This window comes from Nesoenas mayeri (assembly GCF_963082525.1).
Source record: "Nesoenas mayeri genome assembly, chromosome: 2".
Classification (NCBI taxonomy): domain Eukaryota; kingdom Metazoa; phylum Chordata; class Aves; order Columbiformes; family Columbidae; genus Nesoenas; species Nesoenas mayeri.
Genome location: NC_137543.1, coordinates 109,735,243 through 109,759,155, shown reverse-complemented (window position 1 = coordinate 109,759,155; position 23,913 = coordinate 109,735,243). Strand labels below are relative to the sequence as shown.

Genomic DNA, 23,913 nt, shown 5'->3' with positions numbered 1-23,913 from the left:
ATTCCCTCAGCCCCCCTTTAGTAACATGAATTCTATATAGTTATTTAAGTGCTCTACAGCACGAGCACACTATTTACTGTAGGTTACACAGAAGTTCAGTACACCACTGCAACCAGGATAGGGCTCCCTACACTCATGGCATGGGTTTGTGTATGCACCACTCCACAGCAATAATGGAATTAACCCTCATGCAGAATTTTTGTTTCTAAGTGATTACAGCAACATTATTTGTGCTGTGCCTACAAGTATGACTTAGTGTAATTCTTCCTGACCAGACAGAAAAATCTCCCAGTTCAGATCCAGAGGAAAACCCAAGCTAGGAGTCAAAAGATGAGCACTTTGATATGCATCATGTTTCAGTCTGGCTCCACCCTCTTGAACATGATATTTACAGGAGGTACAGAAGTCAAGTACTTTGCCTTCCTAGAGAACAGCATAGTGGAAGCATACAGTAGAATAGGTTGAGGAGGGCTTTTGTTTTTGTTTAAAACCTTTTAATAAAATGACAGTAGGAGAGAGGACAGGTGGAAGAGGAATGGGCTGCAGTGAGGAACCCACCAGCATGGGGAGGCACAGCAAGTACCCTGCCAGCACCAGAACTGGCTGGGCCAGCAACTATGGGTGAACACATGCCGGCCTGGCACTGCGCACACAAACACATGGTGTCCTGCAGCAGCCACACAGCTACAGCAAGGGCTGGGGGACCTCCTCATCTCACAGCTCTCACTCCAACCCCTCCTGTTCTTCCACCATAACCTAACAAACATCATCACTTCCCAACAGTGTCTCTTAGATCCACTTCCCAATAGCTTTGCACAGCAAAATGCAACCAAATGCCACTTTTCCGACACCTGACCACCATCCCTATATCTGCTCCCACACTCTGGCACACCAACCCATGGGGTGGCTCAGGGCATCACCTCAGGGCCCCACTACATGGTGCTATGCAGGTTGCCATTTCAAAAAATGAGTTAGGGGGAGAAAAAAAACACCTAATGTTTGTTCTGGGTTTTTTTCTAAATATGAGACAAAAAGCATTATCTGGCTGCAAGAGGCCCATTGTCAAGCTGCCATTCACACTTCAAGATGTTCTTGACACGAGACAAGAGACAAAGAAATTTATTTATTCAGTCCCATGAAGCTGAGGGCTTTTCTTTTGGGGAAAGGAGTTCCCTGCAGATAAGTCTGTCAATTGACAGTATAATTTATGATCAGGGAATATGTTTTGAGATTGTGTCATACTGACATCTGAGGTTTCAATTAATCCCACCTCAGAGTAAGAGAGAAGTTTTACACATCAGAGCATTTCCTGTCTTACATTGCATTGAGTTGCTTGTGGCAGAGGGTACTGTTCTTCATTTTTGTGTTCATCTTTACAGCAACCATCTTTTAATCCTATAATGTATTACGTAGGTGATAGATTTAAACTGAACCTCTTGGCTGGATGGATTTTTGCTACGGTTTGAAGATCTTCGGGAACCATTATACAGGGTGAATACTGTAAAAATCACTGAAAGCTTGTAATCACTATCATTTCACAATTAAACAATGTATTTCCTTCAACTTTATCCTGCTAAGTACCAGACCCACTAAAAGGCACATAATTTAGCTCAGTCTCATGTGAAGAATAACCACAAAGTCTACATGGACTGGGATCTCCCACTTACCTCCTCAAAGTGACACACACCAGTAGTTAATTAATGAGAAGGCTCTTCTGCACCAAAATTAATTCCAACCTCAAAAACTAAACCCACCAATTTTCCATTACAATTCAGCTGCTTCCTATCAAATGCAAGCTGGACCCTAACTTGTGCTTGCACCCACACAACCAGAAACAACATGGCAAAACAGCAGGCCTGTGACAACCACATTGTTTGTTGAAAACTCTCATTGCATCCTGAGGAGAGAGACAGCAGAGACCTACACCAAAAAAGCAGCATCAGTGCGAGTAGCACTGGGTGGAGGGACTGAAAGGAGGAGTAAGATGTCAAAACCTTTTACCATTAAGAAATTTAGCAAACAAACTGTTGCCTACAAAAAGCTGTTTAAGGTTGTTCGTTTTTACCTTAGACAACCTTTTTATTTTTTGTTACATTTGGTATTCATTATTACTACATCATTACACAACCTAGCAAGTCAAGCATCAAAAAAAACACACCTTCAATTTCACACTATAACTTTGCTTAAAAGAACAGTAAACCAGGTTACAACAGCCATTGCTGATAAGTGATATAAAATAACTAACACGCCTACTCCAGATATCACTATGTGTACATACTAAAGAACTTCCTGCTGTGAAGAACTATGTAACCGGATCTTAAGACAGATCAGTTATTATCAACTCATGAGAGCCCAGTTCACGGCCCTACAAAGGGACATGATTTTTGGACACTTGGCAAGTTCTGAAAATAACAGTCAAAAGGAGGCTCAGATGACATGGTCAAACCAGAGGCCCCTATTCACTAATAATTTCTTTTCAGTATCCAGCACCAATCACTAGGAGGTGATTATATATTATTATAATGTAATAATTGGAGGGAAAAAGCTCTTTATTGAAGTTAAACTTTTTTGCAAGATGTTTTTCCCTTTCCCAACTACTACTCAACTCACATAAGAATTATATTACACTGAATACTTGCTCTGTGAAAAATTCTAATTTCATGGTATTTTAAAAAAATTTTTGCAGGGAAACATATCCTTACCAGATGATTCAGAAAAAAAAAAAATCAATATTATAATTCATATGAGAAAAAGATCTTTCAACTATTTAATTTAAGTGAACTGCGCTATGAAACACATTCTCATCCTATGGAAAGACACAGCATTTCCAACCCTCAATTTTGGTGCATTGCTTAGGACTGCCTTTTTATCAAGCCAAAATTGCAGGCTTTGGAAATTCATTTGCAAGAATTAACCTGTCAGCTAGAATTTCCAAAATAGCTTTTAAAACAATTATTTGTTTATAACTGCTATGTAATGAAAGGTACAGTCCATATCTCCTAACTGAAGAGTTACTTACAAGAGGTCAATAAGACTTTCCAGCATAGCTCTCAGTCCTTGCTCTCCTTTATAGTACTTAGAGAGAAAACAGGCTTTAGAGTGACTGGCTCAGACTCCGGCACATAATTTTTTAAGATACCTAAGTCAGAGCAGATGAATGCCCTATGAGAAATTAAACATCAGAAGATGTACAGACACTCATTAAATAAGTCTAACCATAATTATAGGTTGAAGGAGGAAGCTTACTGACTGACAATTACAAGATTCATAAAACACACAAGTACATCTGGAAAACTGAAAACTCTTTAAAAGTTCCCCTAAATTATGTAGATGGAGATGTGCCAGGCAATTCTTCCATTGAAATCTATAATTGTACAAAGTGCAACATCCTTTCAGTTACCAGAAAAACACGGCAGTTTTATGTTGGTCTCTAAATCTAATAATTTAGAAATTAATTCAGTCTCTCATGTATGAGAACACTTGTAATGATTTAAATTTAGGAAATACTTTTAACAACTTGAAATCCTTTAAGATAACATTAACTCTACACTAATTCCTAAAAACTGGGATAAGTGCTAATTCCCATTTGTGCAGCAGCAATCTTTTTATCAGATGAAAATGACAAACTTCTGAAGGGAAAGAAAAAAAACCACGAAAATGTGTTAAATGTGATCTTGAAAAGAAGTGCCTTTCTCTTCAGAGGAACTGAATCAACATATTAAGGTCCAATTATGTTATACTTAAAGAAGGACTGTAAACAACACAAAGTCTGCATGTCTGTCTGGAGGCTTATATACAGCCAGCATCTAAATGAATACATATTTTAGTTTGCATAGGTTGTATAACAGAAACAGATAAATAGAAGTAAATCTCTGTGCTGGTTTGACTGAAAATGAGTTAGTTTTCTTCATGCAGTGAGAAACCTTTCTTTTTCATAGCTACCACGGTCATTATTTGGACTCGGTTTGAGAATAAGAAGATAACACCCTAGCACAGAGTTAATGTTTTTCATTGCTCTGGTCTGAGAGCCAAGGACATTCTGAGTGCTCTGCCCACAGGTGTGAGGCAGAGAAAGGGAGGCATGGATGGGTCAGAGCTTGACTGACATCCAGACTGATCAGTAAGAGTATTCCTTCCCCTTAGCATCATGGTAATTATTTGAGGAGATTCAGGATCTTCCAGCCTCTTGCACTCTCTCTGGCTCTTCACTCTCATAGACCTGTTCAGTGCAGTTCTGCTCGGGACTTTCTTTAGATCGGCCTTTGCCATCCTTTTGCCATTTTGCAGAGGCCTCTGGGCCTTCCTGCTGTTTTCTCCTTTTCTCTCTCCAGAATCGGCTTTGGGACCAGGTGCTGTTTCCTAAGACTGACTGCTTGGTGTGGACAGAGTTCACAAGGAATTGCACTGAGTATATTTTATATTCTATTTCTATTACATATATATATATTCACTAATAGTGCATTAGTATTTTGTTATTTTATTAAACTCTGTTTATCTCAATCCAAGTTTCTCCCTTCCCTTTCGATTCTCTCCCCTACTTGTGGGGCAAGAGAGAACAAGCAAGCAGCTGTTGTGGTTATATTGCTAACTGGCGTTAAATCACCACAATCTCTCAGATGGTCTGTAGAAGTGAATGTATCACTTGTGCATATTCCTATATGGTGTCTGTTTAAGCTAATCAGATGACATTCGGACAACTCAACACTGATTCCAAGTTCATAAGGGCAATTACATTCCTATAGCCCAGGGAGCAGTAAGAGAAGACTACTGCATGAAGCATACTGTGGAGATTCCCCTACTGGCCTCATTTGCCCATTCAGATGTTAGGCTGTACTCCAGCAAAGGACTGCAGCACAGGGGGCATGAGGAGCATCACTGACTTCAGCACAGCTTCTCCCACAAAAGCAGGGCTCCAAAATATTGTGATAAGAACATTATTGAAGCTGATCCATTTGAAGTTTGCTGCCATAGTAACTTTTAAGTATCACAGTGTCCTAATGTTGACATACCAAGGAAATGCATGTATTATAATATAAAATGTTACATAAAACATTTAACACTGTATTGAATATTGCCATAAATGGGATATTTAATTAACAGGGGTCTTATGATGAATGTTCTTGTTGCTCCTGAAGCAGTGAATAATTACAGTAAAACTTGGATACTGCCACAGATCAACAGGGAGCAGAATAATAAAAGATTAATCCTTGGCAGATTTGGTTCTTTAGACCACTGAGAATGAACATGCCTTCAGGATTTGGAACAGTTATTTTTGAACTTTCTTAATGGGATAAGTTAAGAAATGGACTAGTACATTAATGGGAACTAGTCAATACATTGGGTATTAGTCAACATGTAGCTTCTTAAGAAATTTCTTCATAATTTGAGTTCATCAAGATCCTTCAGAGCAGACTTGGGATTGTTCTGTCTGTGGCACAGGCTTTCCATACCCAGAACTACCACAAATTGTCCAGGTGATATCAGTTCATGAATAAATCCATGTTGACTTCAATAAAGCCATCATTTTCACCCTTTTTCCACAGACTTTTGTAAACAAGCTTACTAGAGTTTGTAGCTTGACAATAAAGTTGCGTAAATTCCCAATATTTTACTTATACAGGTAAGTTTCTATTACGGCATCCTCCATGCAGCAAGGTAGTGTTTGCTGCTGCTGCTGCTTCTCCACAGTCTATTCATACTTGTTAAAAGCTTACACATTATTTTTACTGAGATAAAAAGAGAGTTTTGTAACATGAGAAGACTCAAGTAAACTAAATAGCCCCTCATTAGCAAGGTAATTTTCTCAACTGCAGAGGCAGAACCCTACTAAAAAAGTGATTCATTCTTTACCTTGGGACACATCCAAAGCACACTGAACCTTGCCACAAACTTCGATAGATTTTTGGATTAGACCCTAATTAGTATTTACACTTGGTCTGATTGTGCTCATGATAAAGGTCTGTTTAGCAATATTGATAACAGCATGCTTAGCAACAGTGCCAGAACCATGTCCATGTGTACAGCCTATGTTTCGAACAAGGTTCTATATTAGGGTCAATGGGAGTAATTTGCACACCAGTTCAGATTCTAGCTCTGTCTCCTTTGGTACAGGAATGGAGTGGGCTATTTTGTCAGGTTTTGGTAGGAACCAGCTAATACAAAATGAATGAATGCCTATTGTGAACTATAGAAAGAAGGGATATGAAGTGAGCCCAGTACACCTGAGCTCCATCTACTGATGTTGTTATCCACCCAAAGTGGAGCTGCAATATTGAGAAAGCACCTGAGGGAAGACTATCTCCTAGACCGGAAAAAACACCTCATAGAAACACAGAAGAGGAGAATAGGTGTGTCAGAAGCCACAGTACCCCATGTTAACCTGAGCTTAGAAACATCTGTGATCTGTTCCCTAACGAGAAACACAGTGAAAAAGCAGCCTGCACAAGGGCAGCTGCAGAGCAATTTTTTATACTGCCCCTTTTTGGTCTATCAGAGGGCAATGGACATCTCCCACAGAGCAGTGCTGATATCCTGCTCAAGCTCCACACTGGAATTGTCACACTTCGCTGAACTCCACTGGTAATGCATTCTCGACTTCCATGTACACACTGCCACATAAAATCACTAGGCTCCACTACATTTTTCTCCATTTCATCTTACAGGTAGCTGAAGGGCTCAGAAGCTGGAGAACGTTACATTTGTAAAACATTTCAGAATACAGAAGTACACTAAAGAAAGATTCTTTAAGAAATATGCAGATGCACTGACATAACATTATCCAAGAATAAAACCCTTTGATGTAGAAGATCTCTACAAGTAGAGAGCAAAAAGCAATCATAGCCAACTTTAATTGTAGTAAGCCAAACATACTTTCTGTTGAGAAGAAAGCTTGATAGCAATACTGTAATGCAATGCTTAATGCAGTGCAGCAAAGGACAGATTCTCAAAATAATTCAGTTTTAACCTGACTGTGATTTTGTTTAGCCTAACAGGAATTTTGCAAGTAGTAGTATGAGAATGCATCTGTAAGCCTGGCCATTCTTGTCTTTGTTGCTTGAATGTCAAAAAACTTTACCAGGCTGTCAGGAAAAAGAACCAATATAAAAAAAAAACACACACACACACACACACCCCACCTTGTATGCACTCGCTGACTGTTTTTTGTCCCTCCTTTTAAAAATAGCTTTCAAAGCTCTCTATTAATGTTCTACTTTTTAATCTGTGCTAGATTTTCCTCCTTAAAAAAATGCTTCTAGCTATTGAAAAATCCATCCTGAAACTGTTTTTTTGTTTGTTTGGTGGGATTTAGTTTTTTTTGGTTCCCCCTCCTCCACCCACAAGCCTTCAAACAATAATCCTTTTGAAGGAAAGTCAGACACTACCAAAACAAAGAAAAATAAGCTAAACACTTTTTCCAAACTTAAACTACATACTGGAGAATAGGCTACATCTTTATCACAGATCTCTGATCTGTATTTCATGACTCTAATTTAGGAAGCAACTTAGAAAGAAATTATAATCTTTTAACACTGATTACCCAGCCCTGACCAACAACTTTTCGCAACAGCTTGCAGCTGCTCACAGATTGCCTACACTTCCCATGGAATCAGCTTCCCCTGATGTAACACAGATAAATTCAACTACTACATTTTTCTCTGGAATTCCCTATGTATCTGGTACAGAGAATCTCACTTGGGAATTAAAACCCAGCAACACAACGATCATGCTTAACCCACTCTTATTTCCTTTCATCTTTGCAGAAAATTCCAAAGAACACCAATAATTTTACCTTACATTTAAGACCAATTAAAGGGTTCATTGACCACTCCTTGCAGCTAGCAAACATACACACCAAACTCAGTAAAGCACATCAAAAAGTGACAATGAAGTTTTATAAATATTGGTCAAATAAGCTTGCTCCTTAATTTCTTATTGTTATTTGTACCTTCCTGGAACATTCTCTAGGTAAGTGGATCCCTGCAATTACCTGAGTCTATTCCTGCACCATTATAAGATCTGGGCCTCAACACAAGGTCAGTTACAATAAGCTGGAAGCTCTCAGCTGAAACTCAGCAGCACCCTTTCTGTTGTACTTACACAGTTCCAAAATGATCCCAACACAACACTTCAGATGAACATACAAAGCAAATCTGACCCTATTACAATCAACAGGATCTTTGCTGGTTATTTAATGCACACTAGGAGTCACCCCACAATCCAACACTATTAGTGTTAATCCAGAGATACAAAAATAGCACCTGTTACCACAGCTACAAAGATACTTACATAAACTGGGAAGTACCAGGAGCAGCAGGAGCCTAAACCACCAGCAAGACATGGCATTAAAACCAAGCTTGTGTTTGTGTGCCTGCAGATCCCACCAGCTGCATGGCCAGCAGACTCAGTGCCCTCTCAGCTGGGCCCAGCACAACCTCACCAGCCTGGCACTAGAACAACAAAGACCAGAAGCCCCACTCTGCACCTCACAAGAGCACTTGCACACAGAGGACATTTACACATCTTCTCCAGGCCTTAACAGCCCTAAGCAGCCACACCTGGGGCCTCCCCATGTAGCTCCACAATACCACAGCTGTGCTTACCTCCAGCTCCCCACAGCCCCCCTGTCCTGGCATGGCCTCCTACCTGACCACTGCCTGGCATGTGGCTCAGACTCAGCCACCACCAGCTGCCATCCTGGGCCTGCCCCACTCAGGAGCTGTGGGGACAGACCCCTGGCTGGGGAGGCCCAGCACTGCTCCCCAAATCTCAGAGCAGCAGCTCCCTCACACCTCCCTGTGTAAATGTGCTGCTTGATTTCCACTGCAGCTGATGGAAATAAATGTCCATGTGTAATTAAGATCCAGCTGGTGTCCTCTATGCCTTTTCTATCTTCTATTTACATGTAAAAGGATTACACATGTGACTAAACTTACTCATTACCAAGAAGCTGCAGGTGAAGGGCTGCAGTTAAAAATCTGGGCCTAAAATTTTACAGCATAAGGATTAAAGAAGCTGATGTCACTTCACAGTCTGGCAAAACTTATGGAAAAAATAACTTTCACTAAAAAATTTACTCTTTACTTAATTGCTCATTCCCCACTGTATTGCATGATACTATTGCAACTACATTTCTTATGTATGCCGCCCTTGAGCTAAAGAGCCAAATTTTGAATGTCTCTACCTTGGCATTTGCTGCCTCCAGTGCCAGGAGCATCTGTCCCTGAACCCAGGGGCAGCAATGTGGGACCACAGAATAAAGTGATTCACTGATACAAATGTACACCCCAGATACCAATGTGAGTTCCCATATGGCACCCATTGTTATCAGATCATTTGTGAAGAAAAGTAATAATAATAATAATAATAGTTGTTGTTGTTACTATTATTACTATTTTAGTAAAATTTAATCAAATAATAGTTCTTCTCTTTCTCTAGCCTGACGGGGAGACATTTACCAGAAGAAAGCATGAAAGAGGGGCTAAAAATACATTATCCTTCTAGCTTTACTCATGCTCAAGACAGCTGCAGATGCAGTGAGTGTCAATTACCAAGCAGAAGCTGATCCAAAGCAGAAGGACACTGACCAAAAAACAAAGTGTGTTTTAGAAAAAAAAAAAAACCCAAACATTTCAAAAGAATCATTACATCACATTGAGGGGAATGATTAGTACCATAGTCAGCAGTGCCTCTGCTAACAGAATAGCTCTGGTTCTAAGTCACTTTTAAGGACAGATTCATAGACTTGTCCTTAGTTTTGTAAGCTGTATCTGAAACACTGTAGGCCCCAATTTGCCACCAGGCCAATCTACCTTCTGTTAAGGCATAAAAATAGAATTTAAGAGATTAACATTAATGGTGGTAACAGCTAAAAGTTTTACAAAGTGTTGCTAAAGAACAGGAAGGTGATGGGCTCGAGCCCTGGTTTTACACTTCTCTTAGTTGTTGCTGCCCCCCTACCACAGCCATGCTTTGCTGATGCATGGTAAGATCGGTCCCTAAACTTGCATCTGAGCAGATGCTGCATGGATAAAGGTGAAGAGAAAGGCTATAACATGGATGTAGTTTTATTATCCTCAGTCTTACTGTACACAACTGTTTCACAGAGCTCCCTGCCACAGCCTAATCCTGGCCACTAGTCCTAATCTTTCAACCTTCATGAGTCCTTATTACTGCCAGTTCAATATATAACACTGTAACAAACCTATTAAAAAATAGCTCTGAAATTTTCAGCCTTACCAAAACACCTTTTTCTCTAGCTGCCATGCCCTCCTTCTAGCCTGCATCTCCCCCTTCTTCTACCTAATCCTGCCTTTTTTCACACCCTCACATTGGCAATTACTCTTTTCCCTTGCATGTCACTCTGCCCCCCATAAGTCGTTTGCACCAGCTGCCTATTCCTGGTTCTCCTTCAGTTTGATGGTGTGCTCTTACTAAATCATACATTAGATAATAGTCATAACTGTAAATAATGCAGGAAAAAAGCTAAATAAAATTCAGAAATTTATCCCCTCCCATCAGAGAAAAAAAATGGCTTTGTTTAGGAATTAGTGACTTCAAACTGCCAAAAGTAACAATTATATCTGTTCAGATGATAATCCGATGTTGTTTCTCTGTAGTAACCTGAAGCTGTGGAGAATTAAGAGCCAGATATCACCTACTATAGGGATTTCATGTGTCTACATGGTACAAAGACCAGCGTCTTTGTCACTCATTGCTCTAGGAAAACTACCGGATAAGTTGATAGGTTTTGTCAGTTAGAAATAGTAATGGCAAGATCTCTGGGAAATTTTTCATTCGAAATGAAAATTCAGCTATATGTTAGAACCCTTAATCCTACCATTCATATGAAAAAGAGATTTTAAAAGTCCATATGTTTCAGTTTGTAATTTTGTGAGCAGGAGAGTTTGAGTGCTTAAGTCAAAGTCATTTTTTCTTTAAAAGTTTTCTTTTTTCATCTCTAAAATTTATGCTAATTCAATCCCCCCCAACATTTAAAATCAAATAAGGCTCTTCTGGAATTTGTGTGTAAATATGTGCATGTACATAAACTTTCTGCAATTTCTAGGAAGCCAAAAACCATTATATATCAAATGTAATATTCAGAAAGAAGTATAATAAAATATTATCTATATTGTCAAATACTATTATGGAAATATAAGTGGAAGTGTGGAAGTATAGAGATCACATTTAAGAAACCTAATCTGTGTGGCACGTGTAGTTGTTTACATAATTAAATGGTCTTTTATTATAAATATTTACAAAGAAAACAAATTATGACTGTACCAATACTTCATTTGAATTATGTGGCTTAAGAATACAAATAATGTTTTACACATTTGGCATATGTAGCTTCATATTTTTTAAAGGAAAACTGAAATACTTTGCCAGTGGGATTTGCCAGCAGCAACTTCGGAGCAGCGAGAGAACCTGCCCTACAGCTGTTCTATTTCTGTCTTTATCCCTGGCCAGGTCCAGCCCCTTCTCCATTGCTCCTCTTCTCTCAGCTGGCCCACACATGGGGCAAGTCCTCTTCCCTACTGGCCCTCACAGTTCCCAGCCTCTCTTGGGCCCACTCTTCCCTCAAGCTCCTATTTTTCCTCTCCATCCCTCACCACTCTCTAGACCTAGTTCACTACTTGTGCACTCGTTGGTTCAGTCTGTACCTAAATCTTCCTGGCTCTTGTCCTGTCTTCCTTTGAATTGTGCCTTTTCCTCCTCCATCTCCCCAGATGGTGGTCACTTAGTACATAGAAGAGTGAAGGTTGCACCTCTGTCATTTTCTGAGATGGGCCAATTAGAATTTAGGCTTTCAAGACGGGAACAGAAATAATCAGATATCCCTAAACAGAAGAAGATATGGTCTTAACTTGGGGCAAGAAAGTTTCTTTTTGCTGCGAGGAAAACTTTCTAACAGTGCACACTAAGGCAGGGATAGTTAAACTCAATCAGTATCACAAGGATACCGTGGAACTGGTGCTGCTGGAGTTTTTCAGAAAACATTTAGACAAATACTCATCAGATGCGACTCAGATAAGCTGATCCTGTCTATGTGCAGATGACTTTATGAGGTTCCTTTCACACCTTTATTTTCTGTGAATCTTTAGGGGATGTAGCTGTTTAGCGCTGCCAAGTAAACATGTGCCAACAACATTTCTCAAAGGCTTGGAACATAATCAAACATGGATGGATTGTCAGGGGATACCAGAAGAAACATCTCAAACACAATGCTCCTGCTCCTCACCAAATTCAGAGGTTTGCACTTAAATATAGAGTGTCTTTAAAATGGGGAAAACTATCCCATTTTTTCCCTGTCCTCCTGAGGAGCTGCTGAAGTATTTTAGCTGCAATTGTCTTCAAAAATATTCAGGAAGAGGTAGCCAACCAGGTGGAAATGCTAACAGCAGCAGTAAAGGTCTTAAGATAGGGAATACTGGGCTACTTTAATTATAGAAGGTTCTACAAGCCCTGCCAATATTTTTCCCTTGGACTTCCACAAAATGGGGAAGCAAAGAGAGAAATATCTCACAACCTTCACAGAATCCCTTAAGCCTCCTATGTGCCTGTTTAAAAGGGATTATGATATAAAATTGAGTAGGAAGCTTCTCAAAATTTCAAAGAAAACTCTTGGATCAACCCTAAAATTGCTATTTTAGTATTTTTTCCCATGTCTGACTAAATTTTAAGATGTTTCCATTAGCATAACTGTCATTCTTCGTTTTCCTTCTTCTGTCTTTGCTGTTTTTATTCACCCTTTGACTTGGAGTTGAAGAATTCATTTGACAATATAAAGTACAGAAGAAGGGAATTTAACTGACATTAATTCATATGCATTTCATTTGTTTTCCTTTTCACTAATCCAGGTGTCCTAACTGAATAATGCTCTGGAAACATAGATCTTTGTCAAATGTTGCAGTGAGCAACACTGCAGCCCATGAGGAAAACCAAACAAGCAAACAAAAATGTAGGCCTTTTGTCTCATTTTATAATGCACTTGACTGAGAAAGCAACCTTTATGTTTTTTGGGTTGTCAGGTACTGAAAATTCTGAAAATATAAAAGAGCTTTGAAATACAAATAAATAAGTTGCTCTTATACCCACTTTACAGCTGGTTTGTAGTACCAGATGGTATAAAGAGGTCTCAGTATAAAGTAGAACCAGGCTATTATCTCCAGGGGCTAAGCCTTTCAAAAAAGAAAAATAACTAAACACAAACATTAAATCATGTAACAATAATAGCTATTTTTAATAGAATTTCTCTTTTCAGGTGCCAATTTCAGTCTTGGTTTCTCCAGGATTAAGGGAATTTATACAGTTTGCCTTGCAGGACTGATTGGAGGTAGGGCGGGGGGGACAGGAGACCAGTTTGGATACAGTTTAATTAATATCTGTCAGAACTGAGCACACTGCGCTCAATTTTAGTGTCCTTCTCTGTTGCTTTCTGTGCCTTCTTGCTGGTTAGGTGGTGAGTCTCATCACACAGTTCCTAATTACTCAAGTATTGTAGACTAAACTGGTAAATTTGCTCATGAATCTGATGGAACAAGATTAAAAGCTTGTGGTGATCATGTTTACCCACATGGAACTCTCTTTAGCTCCACAGTTACTTGTGATGAACCCTGGTAAACATCAGATCAAAAAGAGACCACAAGAACACATCCTGAACATACTAATTTTTAACATCTGTTTGACATTTATTGTGCTTTTATTTTCTTAGGGAAATATGAGGCTACTTTGCAGGTTTTTTTTTAATTTAGAGGGTAACTGAAATTCACCTACATACCCTAACAAATGTCTGTTGTATCAGAAATGAATGACAGCATGATACCAATGAGGAAAAAGAAAAACAAAACCCACAACACACTGGCTAGATTAAAAGCACAGAGCCTTGTGCAGTTCTTAATTCAATAAAATGCTGTGATGCTTCATGGTCAGAAGGAAATACTCCTTCGGCAGCAGGTGCTTCTACTGTGTCCTTCATGAAAGAGTCAAAGGGTACTTTACAATCCAATCCAATGCTGGATATAACCTTTTAAATAAATAAACTGTGGTTTAAGGATTTAGAAAGCACTAGATCAAAGAATGTAATCTTTGAGATCTAATAACTACGGTGATGGGTCTAGCATAAGGACATGAGCAGAATAGAACAAAGGTTTGCTGAATATCCACAGTGCCTCTTGGGTTAAAATTCATTATAGAGTCAGTCTAAATCCCTAGTTAGGGGGCAACCCTCAATTTCTCCTCTTGCTAAGAATCCTGCATGAACTTAAAAAATAACCAGAAACCAATACATTCAGGGGAGGAAGGTCCAGCGTTCAGCCCTTTTTTGTGGTTGCTTGACAATTCAAAATCCAGGTCTTATTTTCTGAACACCTGCCAATGAATCCATTGGTCACCCCTCCAAGATTGGAGATGCAGCCTCCAGATTTTTGCCTACACCTCTTACTTCCCCTCGTCACCAGATTCCTACTCTCCAGGATTAACCGAGTGAAGCTGAAGAACTGGCTTTTTGTTTGTTGTTTTTTTGGGGATTTTTTTCAGCTGTACATGTTTGTATCCCCTTGAGGCCAGGTGAGATCCAAGCCCTTAGGATCACATAGTCTAATGCACAATACGGTGTTCCTGTGAGCTTTCTTCATAAGACTGTAGGGATACTCGTGGATGTGCTTAAATGGTTTCACGATCACTCTTCAAATAGGCAACAGCGCTAAACCAACCAAACAAAAAGGTAACTGTTCAGAGTCATTGCAAACCCTCACATGCTGTTTCAGAGCACTCCAGTTTGTCTTCTCTCAGGCTCTGAACATGTGAACTTTGCTTACTAACTTGCACACACAGGTTTTCTTGCCTACTTTGGTGAGAAACTGGAGCAAGTAGTGAATACTGCATCCAGACTTCCGGAAAAATCTTCGTAACTTTCTTTGTTTCCCACCATGGACATTACAAAGCACAAACCATCACTCTGCCTACTGTTCAACCAGCATCTTGTCAAATCTGGCTGCAAGATTAAGCTTCCCCAATTCTGAATTCAATATTGCATCCCTAAGGATATAAGAACCAAGCTGGAACATTCTGTTTTTTGGAGTTGTTTTTCCCTCTTAATGGACAAAATTGTTTCAGCTCCAAGATCACGGTTTGCCCTGACTACGATAATAAATCATCATGAATGACACTAAGTGAAATGAGTTTGATGTTCTCTGCTTTATTCATCCACATTACAAGCCACTTTTACATTTGCCACAACTTTCAACCTTTCTTCCAAAATACTGGGAGCTTCTTGTTTGCAGATATTATTTCTGCTTTGTATAATCCATTTGAAGAATGTGAAGCACGTTTTGTACACAGAAAGGGATGGGCACAGTGAACGGAAGGTAAGACTTAACAACCAGGAATCCTGCAATAGCTATTTGTTTCCTAGAGCAGCATCATTCTCATTTATTCCCAATTATTTTATTTCACTTTGCACAAAACAATTTTCACAGGAAAACTTTCAATTTTTCCTTCATTAACAATGTCTGAGCAGAAAAAAAAGATATCAAATAAAAAATTTGCCCTCATGTGCTTCAGGGCCTAATCCTGCCTTCAAAGAAGACTGAAAACATTCAGGCCTTGCCTAACAAAGCCAGTGGGAAGTCCAGGACTCTGGAAACATTCAGCACTTGGCAGCTTCTGGTGCCAGTACCAACAGCTTTAGCCATCATGACAGTATCTCAGAACTGCCAGACTTAAACATTAGAGTTATTTGCATCTTTAGCCCTCTTTTTATTTTTAAAGCTGGAATCAGAATCAACCAGGTACAGTTCTCCATAGTTATAAATTTAAAAAATAAATCCCAGCCTTTAGTCTGCTATTGTATGAATAAATGCAAGCCGTTTGCCGTTGATGGGAGACAATGTGATTTTAAGTCATAAGCTTCAAATAAGGATATAAAATGTTTCAATCATTAATAATGCTGCTTCAGTCTTAGTCCATGCTGCAAGTTTATATATACATATTTTTCCCCCCAAAGATAAATACCAGACATGGGCTAAAGCCTCTAGCTCAAAAAACCCCAGACTTTTTATTCGAGTAAAACTCCTCCATACTTCATTGCCCATGAAACATGAGAATAAAGCTCAAGTAAAAGCTTCCCAAGTTGGCTCAGTAAGTGGAAAAGCAGTCAGAGATGTAAACAGTTTAGTGAAAAGGACAACATTCTGATACAGAATTCTCTCTTCTAATACGTCTAACAGCAACTGTTGTGTAATACTATTAACATGACTTTCACTAATCTGCTTGTAAAATCCTCATGCTCTGTTATTTTCTATTGCTTGAAACTCTTGTTTCCATAGCAGGGGGTGACTAAAAAACCACTTTTGTCTTTTACTGTTTTTTGGAAGTGCCATTACACAGCTGGATCGTGTCTTCTAAACACACGCAAGTCTGAGATCCTTGAAAATGCTATAAACTTGTAAAATAAAAATTACTTTATGAAATCAGTGACTTCAGCATGCAGTCCCATTCTAACTTTTTTCTTCTTGTTTTGGCCTAAGGACCTGTTTCTCTTTACAATGCCCGTCCCCATCCATGGGTTCAAAGCCTCATCCTGGAGAGAGTTACCTATGGGAATAGATAATATTTAGCGACTAGTTTCAGTAACACTCACTGGAAATATCACGGGATCAAAAAGTACTCTCACAAGTAAGATTTCACAGCACTGCTTATCAAATTATTGGATTTTTTTTTTTCTTTTTTTACAATAAGGTGATACAGGAAAGCCCATCAAGACCCATCTGTTTTGACAAGAACAGCTATCAGTGTCTTACTCTGTAAATCCTAATTCCCATGAGCAAAGGACAGCTGTGCAACTAAACCAGAGACCAAGTTTTGTTTCCGAGGCTCTTATCTCTGAAACATGCTTCTTCAAGTATATGCAACAGTGTTAATGACATGAATTACTATTACTCATGTGAATAAAAAGAAGACTTCGAATAAAAGTTTGATGGACCTAGTTTTGCTATAATATGGTATGGCATGTGCAAATGGTACCATTCTTTGCTAGGAAAAAATAGTCTTATTAGTAACTATAAAATCTATTAAAAATAGCTTAAGAAAAATTAATTTATATCATTCAACATAAAAGGATGGCTTGGAATAAAGATTTTTGGGTCCTTCATCTCCCCCACCTTCTTTTTTATTTTTTAACTTGCTCCCCACTACCACTTTTTAAAATGGCTAGAAATTTAGAACAGTCTCTTGAACTTCAAAATTTTCTTTTGATCTAACAGTTAGATAAAGTGCTCCAATGGAACAGCACTACCAGTCAACAGAGAATCAGCAGCAAATATCAACAACTAATCTTTCTCTTTTGAAGAAAGAGTCCTACATATCACAGAGGTTTCAAAGCCAATGATAAAACAAAAACCCTGAAGCTATGGTCCATTTACCTGTAGCACTGACACCCTCAAAAAATAGAAGTGTTCAAGAGCCTTGAGTTACTATATTTAATCCCAATAGTCGGTTCTAATTATAAAAGAGTTTGCATAGCAATTATTTAGCTAGCATTTAAACCACACTTTGTTATATTAATTAGCAATGACAGTTACTCAATAGACAAGTTGGACCAGATCCTGCAAAGTGCTATTTATGTGAGGAGTCCCGTTGAGTTCAGTATCGTACTGGGCACCTGAAGATTTAGCAGCTGCAGGCTTCTTATATGGGTGTAAGTGGTTTGGTGACCAACTTTTAAGTAAATGTTTAAGTCCTGTTACCTTTAAGAAGAGATACACGTGCATATGTTCAGAACTGACTGATCTGAGGTTCTTCCTGCCATTTTTACAATTTCAGAGTAAGAAGCTGCATTACAACCAAATGCCACTGAGAGATGTAAATCGCAGGAAAAATTAATATTTTGCCACATCCTTATTTAATGTTGACAATGCTATATGCAATTTGTACTTGATTGTCCTTTTATTTTCTTCAATTTGAGTTGCAGTTCAGATTAGAGGAGAAAAATCCAGGTCTTGTTACAGCTACAGGTCAGTGGAAGATAAGAGGCGCAGCACAGTCACTTCTATGTACCGTACATACAAAAGTGGCCCAGATTGGTATTTAGCCTATCAGTCTGGAATCTAGGAAACACAGCAGAGGTACTTGAATGTAAAAGCATTGCCAAAAGATAAAAATCTACATCGGTGGATGAGTGTCACTTGCCCAGCAATTTAAAGGTCATCTGACATACTTTATTTTTCTCTTACAATTAGAATAACAGTGAATATACACAGAGTGTGATTCACAGCTTTTTCAGGATTTGACCTCTTAATTGGTCTGACTCACAAACTAACACATGAAACAGTAGAGTAGCACAGAATGGAAAAGAATAAATAAATTCAACAAGAAAAAATGACTAAAGATGTTCTTAGAGGGCTGATTTTAATTAAAACCTGATTGTGGTGTGAAAACAAGAAAAATCTTTTTAAGCATGAATGAAAATGATAAAAATCCCTCTTTTCTGCTGTAAAAACAAAAGCCAACAGAGAAATGCATTCTTTTGCTGGAATCCAGGCCTAGGACCAAAGAATTTACATATATTAAATTAACGGGACCCAAACTCCTCTACAACAAATATTTATACTGTAAAATATTACAGCCACATTCCTGCATCATCTTACAATAATAATTCTTAAGGACACAGTATACTAGAGACTGTATAAAATGGTGAGTTTCTGCAGAGATGGAATACTTCATTATCAGAGTATCAGCCTGTTCATAAATATTAAAAAATATGTTTTTGAAGTTTTTCAAACATGATTCTTATCGTTTACATTGTCTCTCTACTACTGGAAACAACAGTCAGTGTGTACCTGTCCATAAGTCTCTCCCTCACAGTCTTGAACCACTGGAAACAACTGCTGGTGACTGTAAAGGACAACAACGTCTGTGCTGGACATACACTAAGCAGACAAGGGGATAAGTAGCCTGACCTCACTTATGCAAGTAGTCATGCTTACAGTGATGGGTCTTATTCTTGCTAGAGAGAACAGGATTTGTCCCAAACTGTAGACAAAAGGGCACAATTCCTTGCTGCATTGTAAAAGTGAGTCTCCAATTTATGTGCAAGACGTTTTTTTTCTGTTTGTATATGTTACAGGCACTTCTGTATATTAGATTAGGGATGGAAACGGGTATTTGAAGAGAAAAAGACCTCCCTTACTACTATAAGAAGAATCACTCAAAGATTGCTCCAGACAAACTCACATTATAGATCTGATCTTCATTTTGTAAAAATTAAACTCCTGGATATGTATTGATCTGCATTACAAAACAACACTGACAACAGATGAAACTTCTGAAAACTTATGGAAATGAAAGGCTTCTCTGAAATGTTTATCCCCCTGTCCTATTGTTGTTAATCGAGGGGCAAAACAGAACAAAATTTAAAAAAGCAACTAACTAAAACACAGAGCAGGAAGACCTACCTTGGCTACAGCAATGTATCACTCTCATAAATTTAGTTTCAGAGCAGAACTCTCTATGGGAAAAGAGCGTATGTTTACCCTTGCATAAATAGCTTTTACTAGATGATGAGATCGCATGGAGAATACCATTGAAATATAGAAAATAAACACAGTTAACATGTAGAAAACTCAAACACAGCAATAATAACCGCAAAAGCCTGCTTATTTGAAGAAGAATGTTACCTAATTTACTCCCTCTCAGTTTACAGAGATCTCATTTAATATGCTCCCCCCCACCCCCCACCACACGCACACTTCCCGCTTTACTATATTTGCAAGAACCAGTGAACACAGAAATGTGCAGCCAGCCCGGGCCCTCAGGCCGGTGGATCAAGATGGCAGGCTGGCCCGGGCTCCCCTGGGGATCGCAGAGCCAGAAGGGTGATTGGACACAGTGACCTGTCTGCATGAGATGAGACAAAAACAGGAGGGCTGTAATGCTGATGAACTAACCTGTCACTCACAAGCTCAGGTCTGAAAATAAAAAAAAAAGAAGAAAAGAAAAGAAAAAGGAAATGAAGGGGGGGAGATAAATAAAATTTAACAAAAGAGAAAGGTACAGCACAGATTTTAGAAAGCACACAAGGACTAGAATATACAGCATAATTCAAATAATTACATGACACATTTAACTCCCTATTCATTTAGATGGGCTCAGGATATATAAGGGATAAGGCATAAAAATCCAGCTAATAGTTCCTATAAGAGCAAAACACATTTGAAGAAATAATGGGTATTGTGGTTCAGCGTGCAAGGAAGGATGCTACAGACTAGTGCTGACAGGGATCGGGGTTTCATTCCAAACACTCCAGTTATGAATCAAAATCACAATGAGCAATGAGTTTCTAGAGCTTGACACGCTAGGCAAGGAGATTGTTCTTCAGAGTACTTGGCTGTTTAATTGCTTGCTTGGGGGAGGAAAAATCCAGAGGGAAGGTATACAAGCAATTCTGCACCTTGGAGCCAGTACACCCAGGTGCCAGGTAATGGTCAAGATTGTAGCACTCTGCCCACCATTGCCAGCGCCACTGGGAGACAAAGCGGACACTGGTGCTTGGAGACCAATGAAATCAAGAATATTAAAAAAAGAAAAAAAAAAAAAGGTGGAAAATGCATTTAATGATGAACAAGTACTTGGTGTTGAAAATGCCTTTAAATCAGCATGCTGCTGCTATTACTTTTGTGTCAGACACAGACTAGTGTTTGAACTACAAATAACGGCCAGTGTTTCTGATCTCCATTGGAGCAGAGATATACATGTATAGTTTGGATTTTTAATTAGGCAAGTTCACACTCCATTAACAGCAAACAAGACTGAATTTAAAGCTATTTCTGCAGGATTAGTCAAAACAATATTTAGGTCTCACAGTTGGAGAAAGATACAATTCGGAAATAAAAAGGCCAAATGATAAACAGTTATTTAAGTTTTTGCTTTTGGAGGTTTGAAAGTTAACAAAGACTCTTAAGAACTTTTTCTAGAACAATAGTGTCAGGAAATTAATGTATCTTCTAAAAATATACATATTCCAAATATGCATATCTTTATTATTTATCAGTACTAAAGACAAACTGTGGAAAGACCTTATGGCATAAGGTTTGCCTTTTGATAGTTATTTTCTCTTGTCAGCTAAGTATTAGAGTTCATAGAGAAAGTATATTTCTGTTTTCAGCAATACATGGTAATTATACTGATTTCACTGTGCTTCACAAGTTCTAATTTTTTTATTATAAAACTAGAAAATACATCATTTTTATCAGAAAAAAAAATTTAAAACTTTTTGTTCTATCTTCATATGTAGCTAATAACCACCACACACTGGACAATTAATCAAAACACAAACATACTTGAGAATTTTGTGGATTTATGAAGATATTTGGATGTGCACACTTACACATATGATATGTAAATATGCACACATACAGACATAAAAATAAAAGTTTGCAACATCTAACACATTAAGTTGCACAATAACAATAACCATAAATTCTGACATAAGAAACCCAAATAAGTTAGTCACTTAAAACAGCTACACATATTTTTCTTTGAAGTCCATGCCCTTGCTATTGATTTTTAGGAAATGAAATACACTAACACACAGTATAAACATTTTTCCAGGCATTCACTGAACTTTTTTTTAATTTATGAAATATAGAATGTTACACACAGGAAAAAAAAACTATGCTGCTATCCTTTCCAGCCTCAAAAAATCACCTTCCGAGAGCTAAGAATTTTTAAACATAAAATAGCTAACTTACACTTTCTTACATGCCAAAGCAAAAGTTACATTAAAGAGATATTACAAGCTTTGAGATTTATGAAGGTTTCAGGTTACATTTTCTGTCAAGTGTACTTGCTCGAAGCCTTGCCATTGTACCTGCTTTAGAATCATTAAATACATTTCTTTAAGACTAAACAAGTTTACACGAAAAGGTAATTAATCCATTCTAAAAATACAAATTTTGACATGATGTAATACCGGCAAACATGCCCCACTTTTTAGTTATAAGCCAGCCTAATAGAAAGCTGTTAATGTTTGGGGGATTTTTAATAAAAAATGTATCTTCTATTTTTAAAATATTTAGAGCAATAAAAGTCTGTGGTAAACATGGTATTACATATTTGACATTTTCCGCCCAGAAATGCATTACTGTGTACGATGGTATTAATAAACCATGTGCTTTGAGGGACTTCTGTGCTTTGCCATAATTTAGTTGAAAACAGTGTGTAGGATGCGTATTTTTCCACCATTGTATCAACATATAGGAAACACAAATACTATGTCATCACTTCAGCAGCATGCGTTCACTACACTGGAAACATATGCAAAAAAACACAAAACTTTTGAGAGTTCAAAAAATAGCCTTTGCCAGGGACTGATTTACAAGTCAGTGGTTAATGAGAAAGTGTTGAGCACTTAAAATTTTGTTAGAAAAAGAAAAACAGCAACCCTCATCTGACTCTGACTGCATTCATAGGAAAACAGCCCTCCCTGTACATCAGGACAATATAATTTAATTTCTTTCCCCACTTCAGGTTATTATTTGAAGCAAAGGAAAAGACAATGATTCTCCTCTCTTCTGGCTAAAGCTCAAAACAGCACGGTTAAAGCACACACATAAAAACTACAGACTTATCAGAAATCACAAAACAGAAAGAGAAGGACTCACTGACCCATTTGGAAGACAAAGACGACAAAACGGAAAAGCTCTAAAAATCAGCTTGTGAGGCCTTTGAGAGATATTCTTCTGGCATTTCATCACAGCAGCCCTAGACCAGTTCACTTCCCTGGATACAGGGAGGGAGAACTAAATAGAGCTGTTTATTAAAGCTGTTGTGCTGGATTGCATTAGGAAGCACGAGCAGACCACCTGGACCTTTCAGATTGTGGCAGTGTTTAATTTGCAGGCTGCCCCTCTGCAGCAGCAAAGACTACTACATTTACCAAGCTCAATCACACATTATCTGGGTTAGGAGTAAAAGAAGAAAAAAGAAAAAAAAATAAAAAATCCACAGCTTGTGGTACAGGAATACAGTCAATATAGAAATAATGAACAGCATTAGAAATAGAAAGCAACTCCCCAGCAAACATAACACTATCACTCCTCAGTTCTTCTACTTCAGCACATTTAAACAAAATATAGCCACAAATTAATAAATAGATTAATTTGGCAAAGCTCAGACTAAATTATAAACTGGGTTTATCAGAAGAAAAGCACGGCATTTTAGGTTTAACTAGTGATTCCCTGGCCAGATTACTGTGGTTCTTTTGCCTTTCTCACTTTCAGTACTACACTCACTGGTAGCTGAAGATACAGATAGAAAGATGGTACTGTAAATATGAATTATGTGAATCATATGGTTAGACCCTTGTGGAAAAAAAAAAAAATAAAAGGGGAGTTGAGAAATGGCTGACTCCATACCTGACCAATTACAGCTTGCATGGTCCCTGTGTCCTGCTGAGCTGAAAGATCGCAATCCATCATATGTAGTCTTTGAAAAGGAGAATGGGGGTTTCTGGCATGCATCTGTCAATCAACTTCTGCACTCACAACCATCACCAAAAGCAAGGGAAAAAAAGTCAAGCTGCTCCACCAAATAGGATGAAACAGTCATGTGACCTTCAGCACACTCACACACATACATACTTCCATAGAACGTATGAATTTTCTGCAGATATGAAATGACATTGACAAATACCCAATACCAAGTAAATAAAGTGAGACAAACAGCTACTCACCAAAGACAAAACACTTGCTGTAATCTTCAGCCTAAAGATTTAATAAACCTAAAAGGTGTTTTAAATGGAGGCTTTTCTTTTGAGTCTAAACTTTTCAGATAAGGTGATATAATTTTATATATGCAGACAGTGGTCAGAACTTTAACCCCTCGTGTCCTCTCGCAGCCTCTATTTTTTATTCT

The 23,913-nt window shown here is 38.3% G+C and overlaps 1 protein-coding gene across 1 annotated transcript in view; it reads right to left on the bottom strand.

Moving 5' to 3' along the window:
- Positions 1-23,687, bottom strand: part of POU6F2 (POU class 6 homeobox 2) — a gene marked incomplete at its 3' end in the record, with an annotated part of 307,595 nt that extends 283,908 nt beyond the window's left edge. The window contains exon 1 of the mRNA XM_080340115.1: positions 23,415-23,687. Coding sequence (XP_080196241.1) covers positions 23,415-23,519 — 105 coding nt within the window. The 5' untranslated portion in view covers positions 23,520-23,687. The remainder of the gene's footprint in view (positions 1-23,414) is intronic.
- Positions 23,688-23,913: the final 226 nt, after the last annotated feature.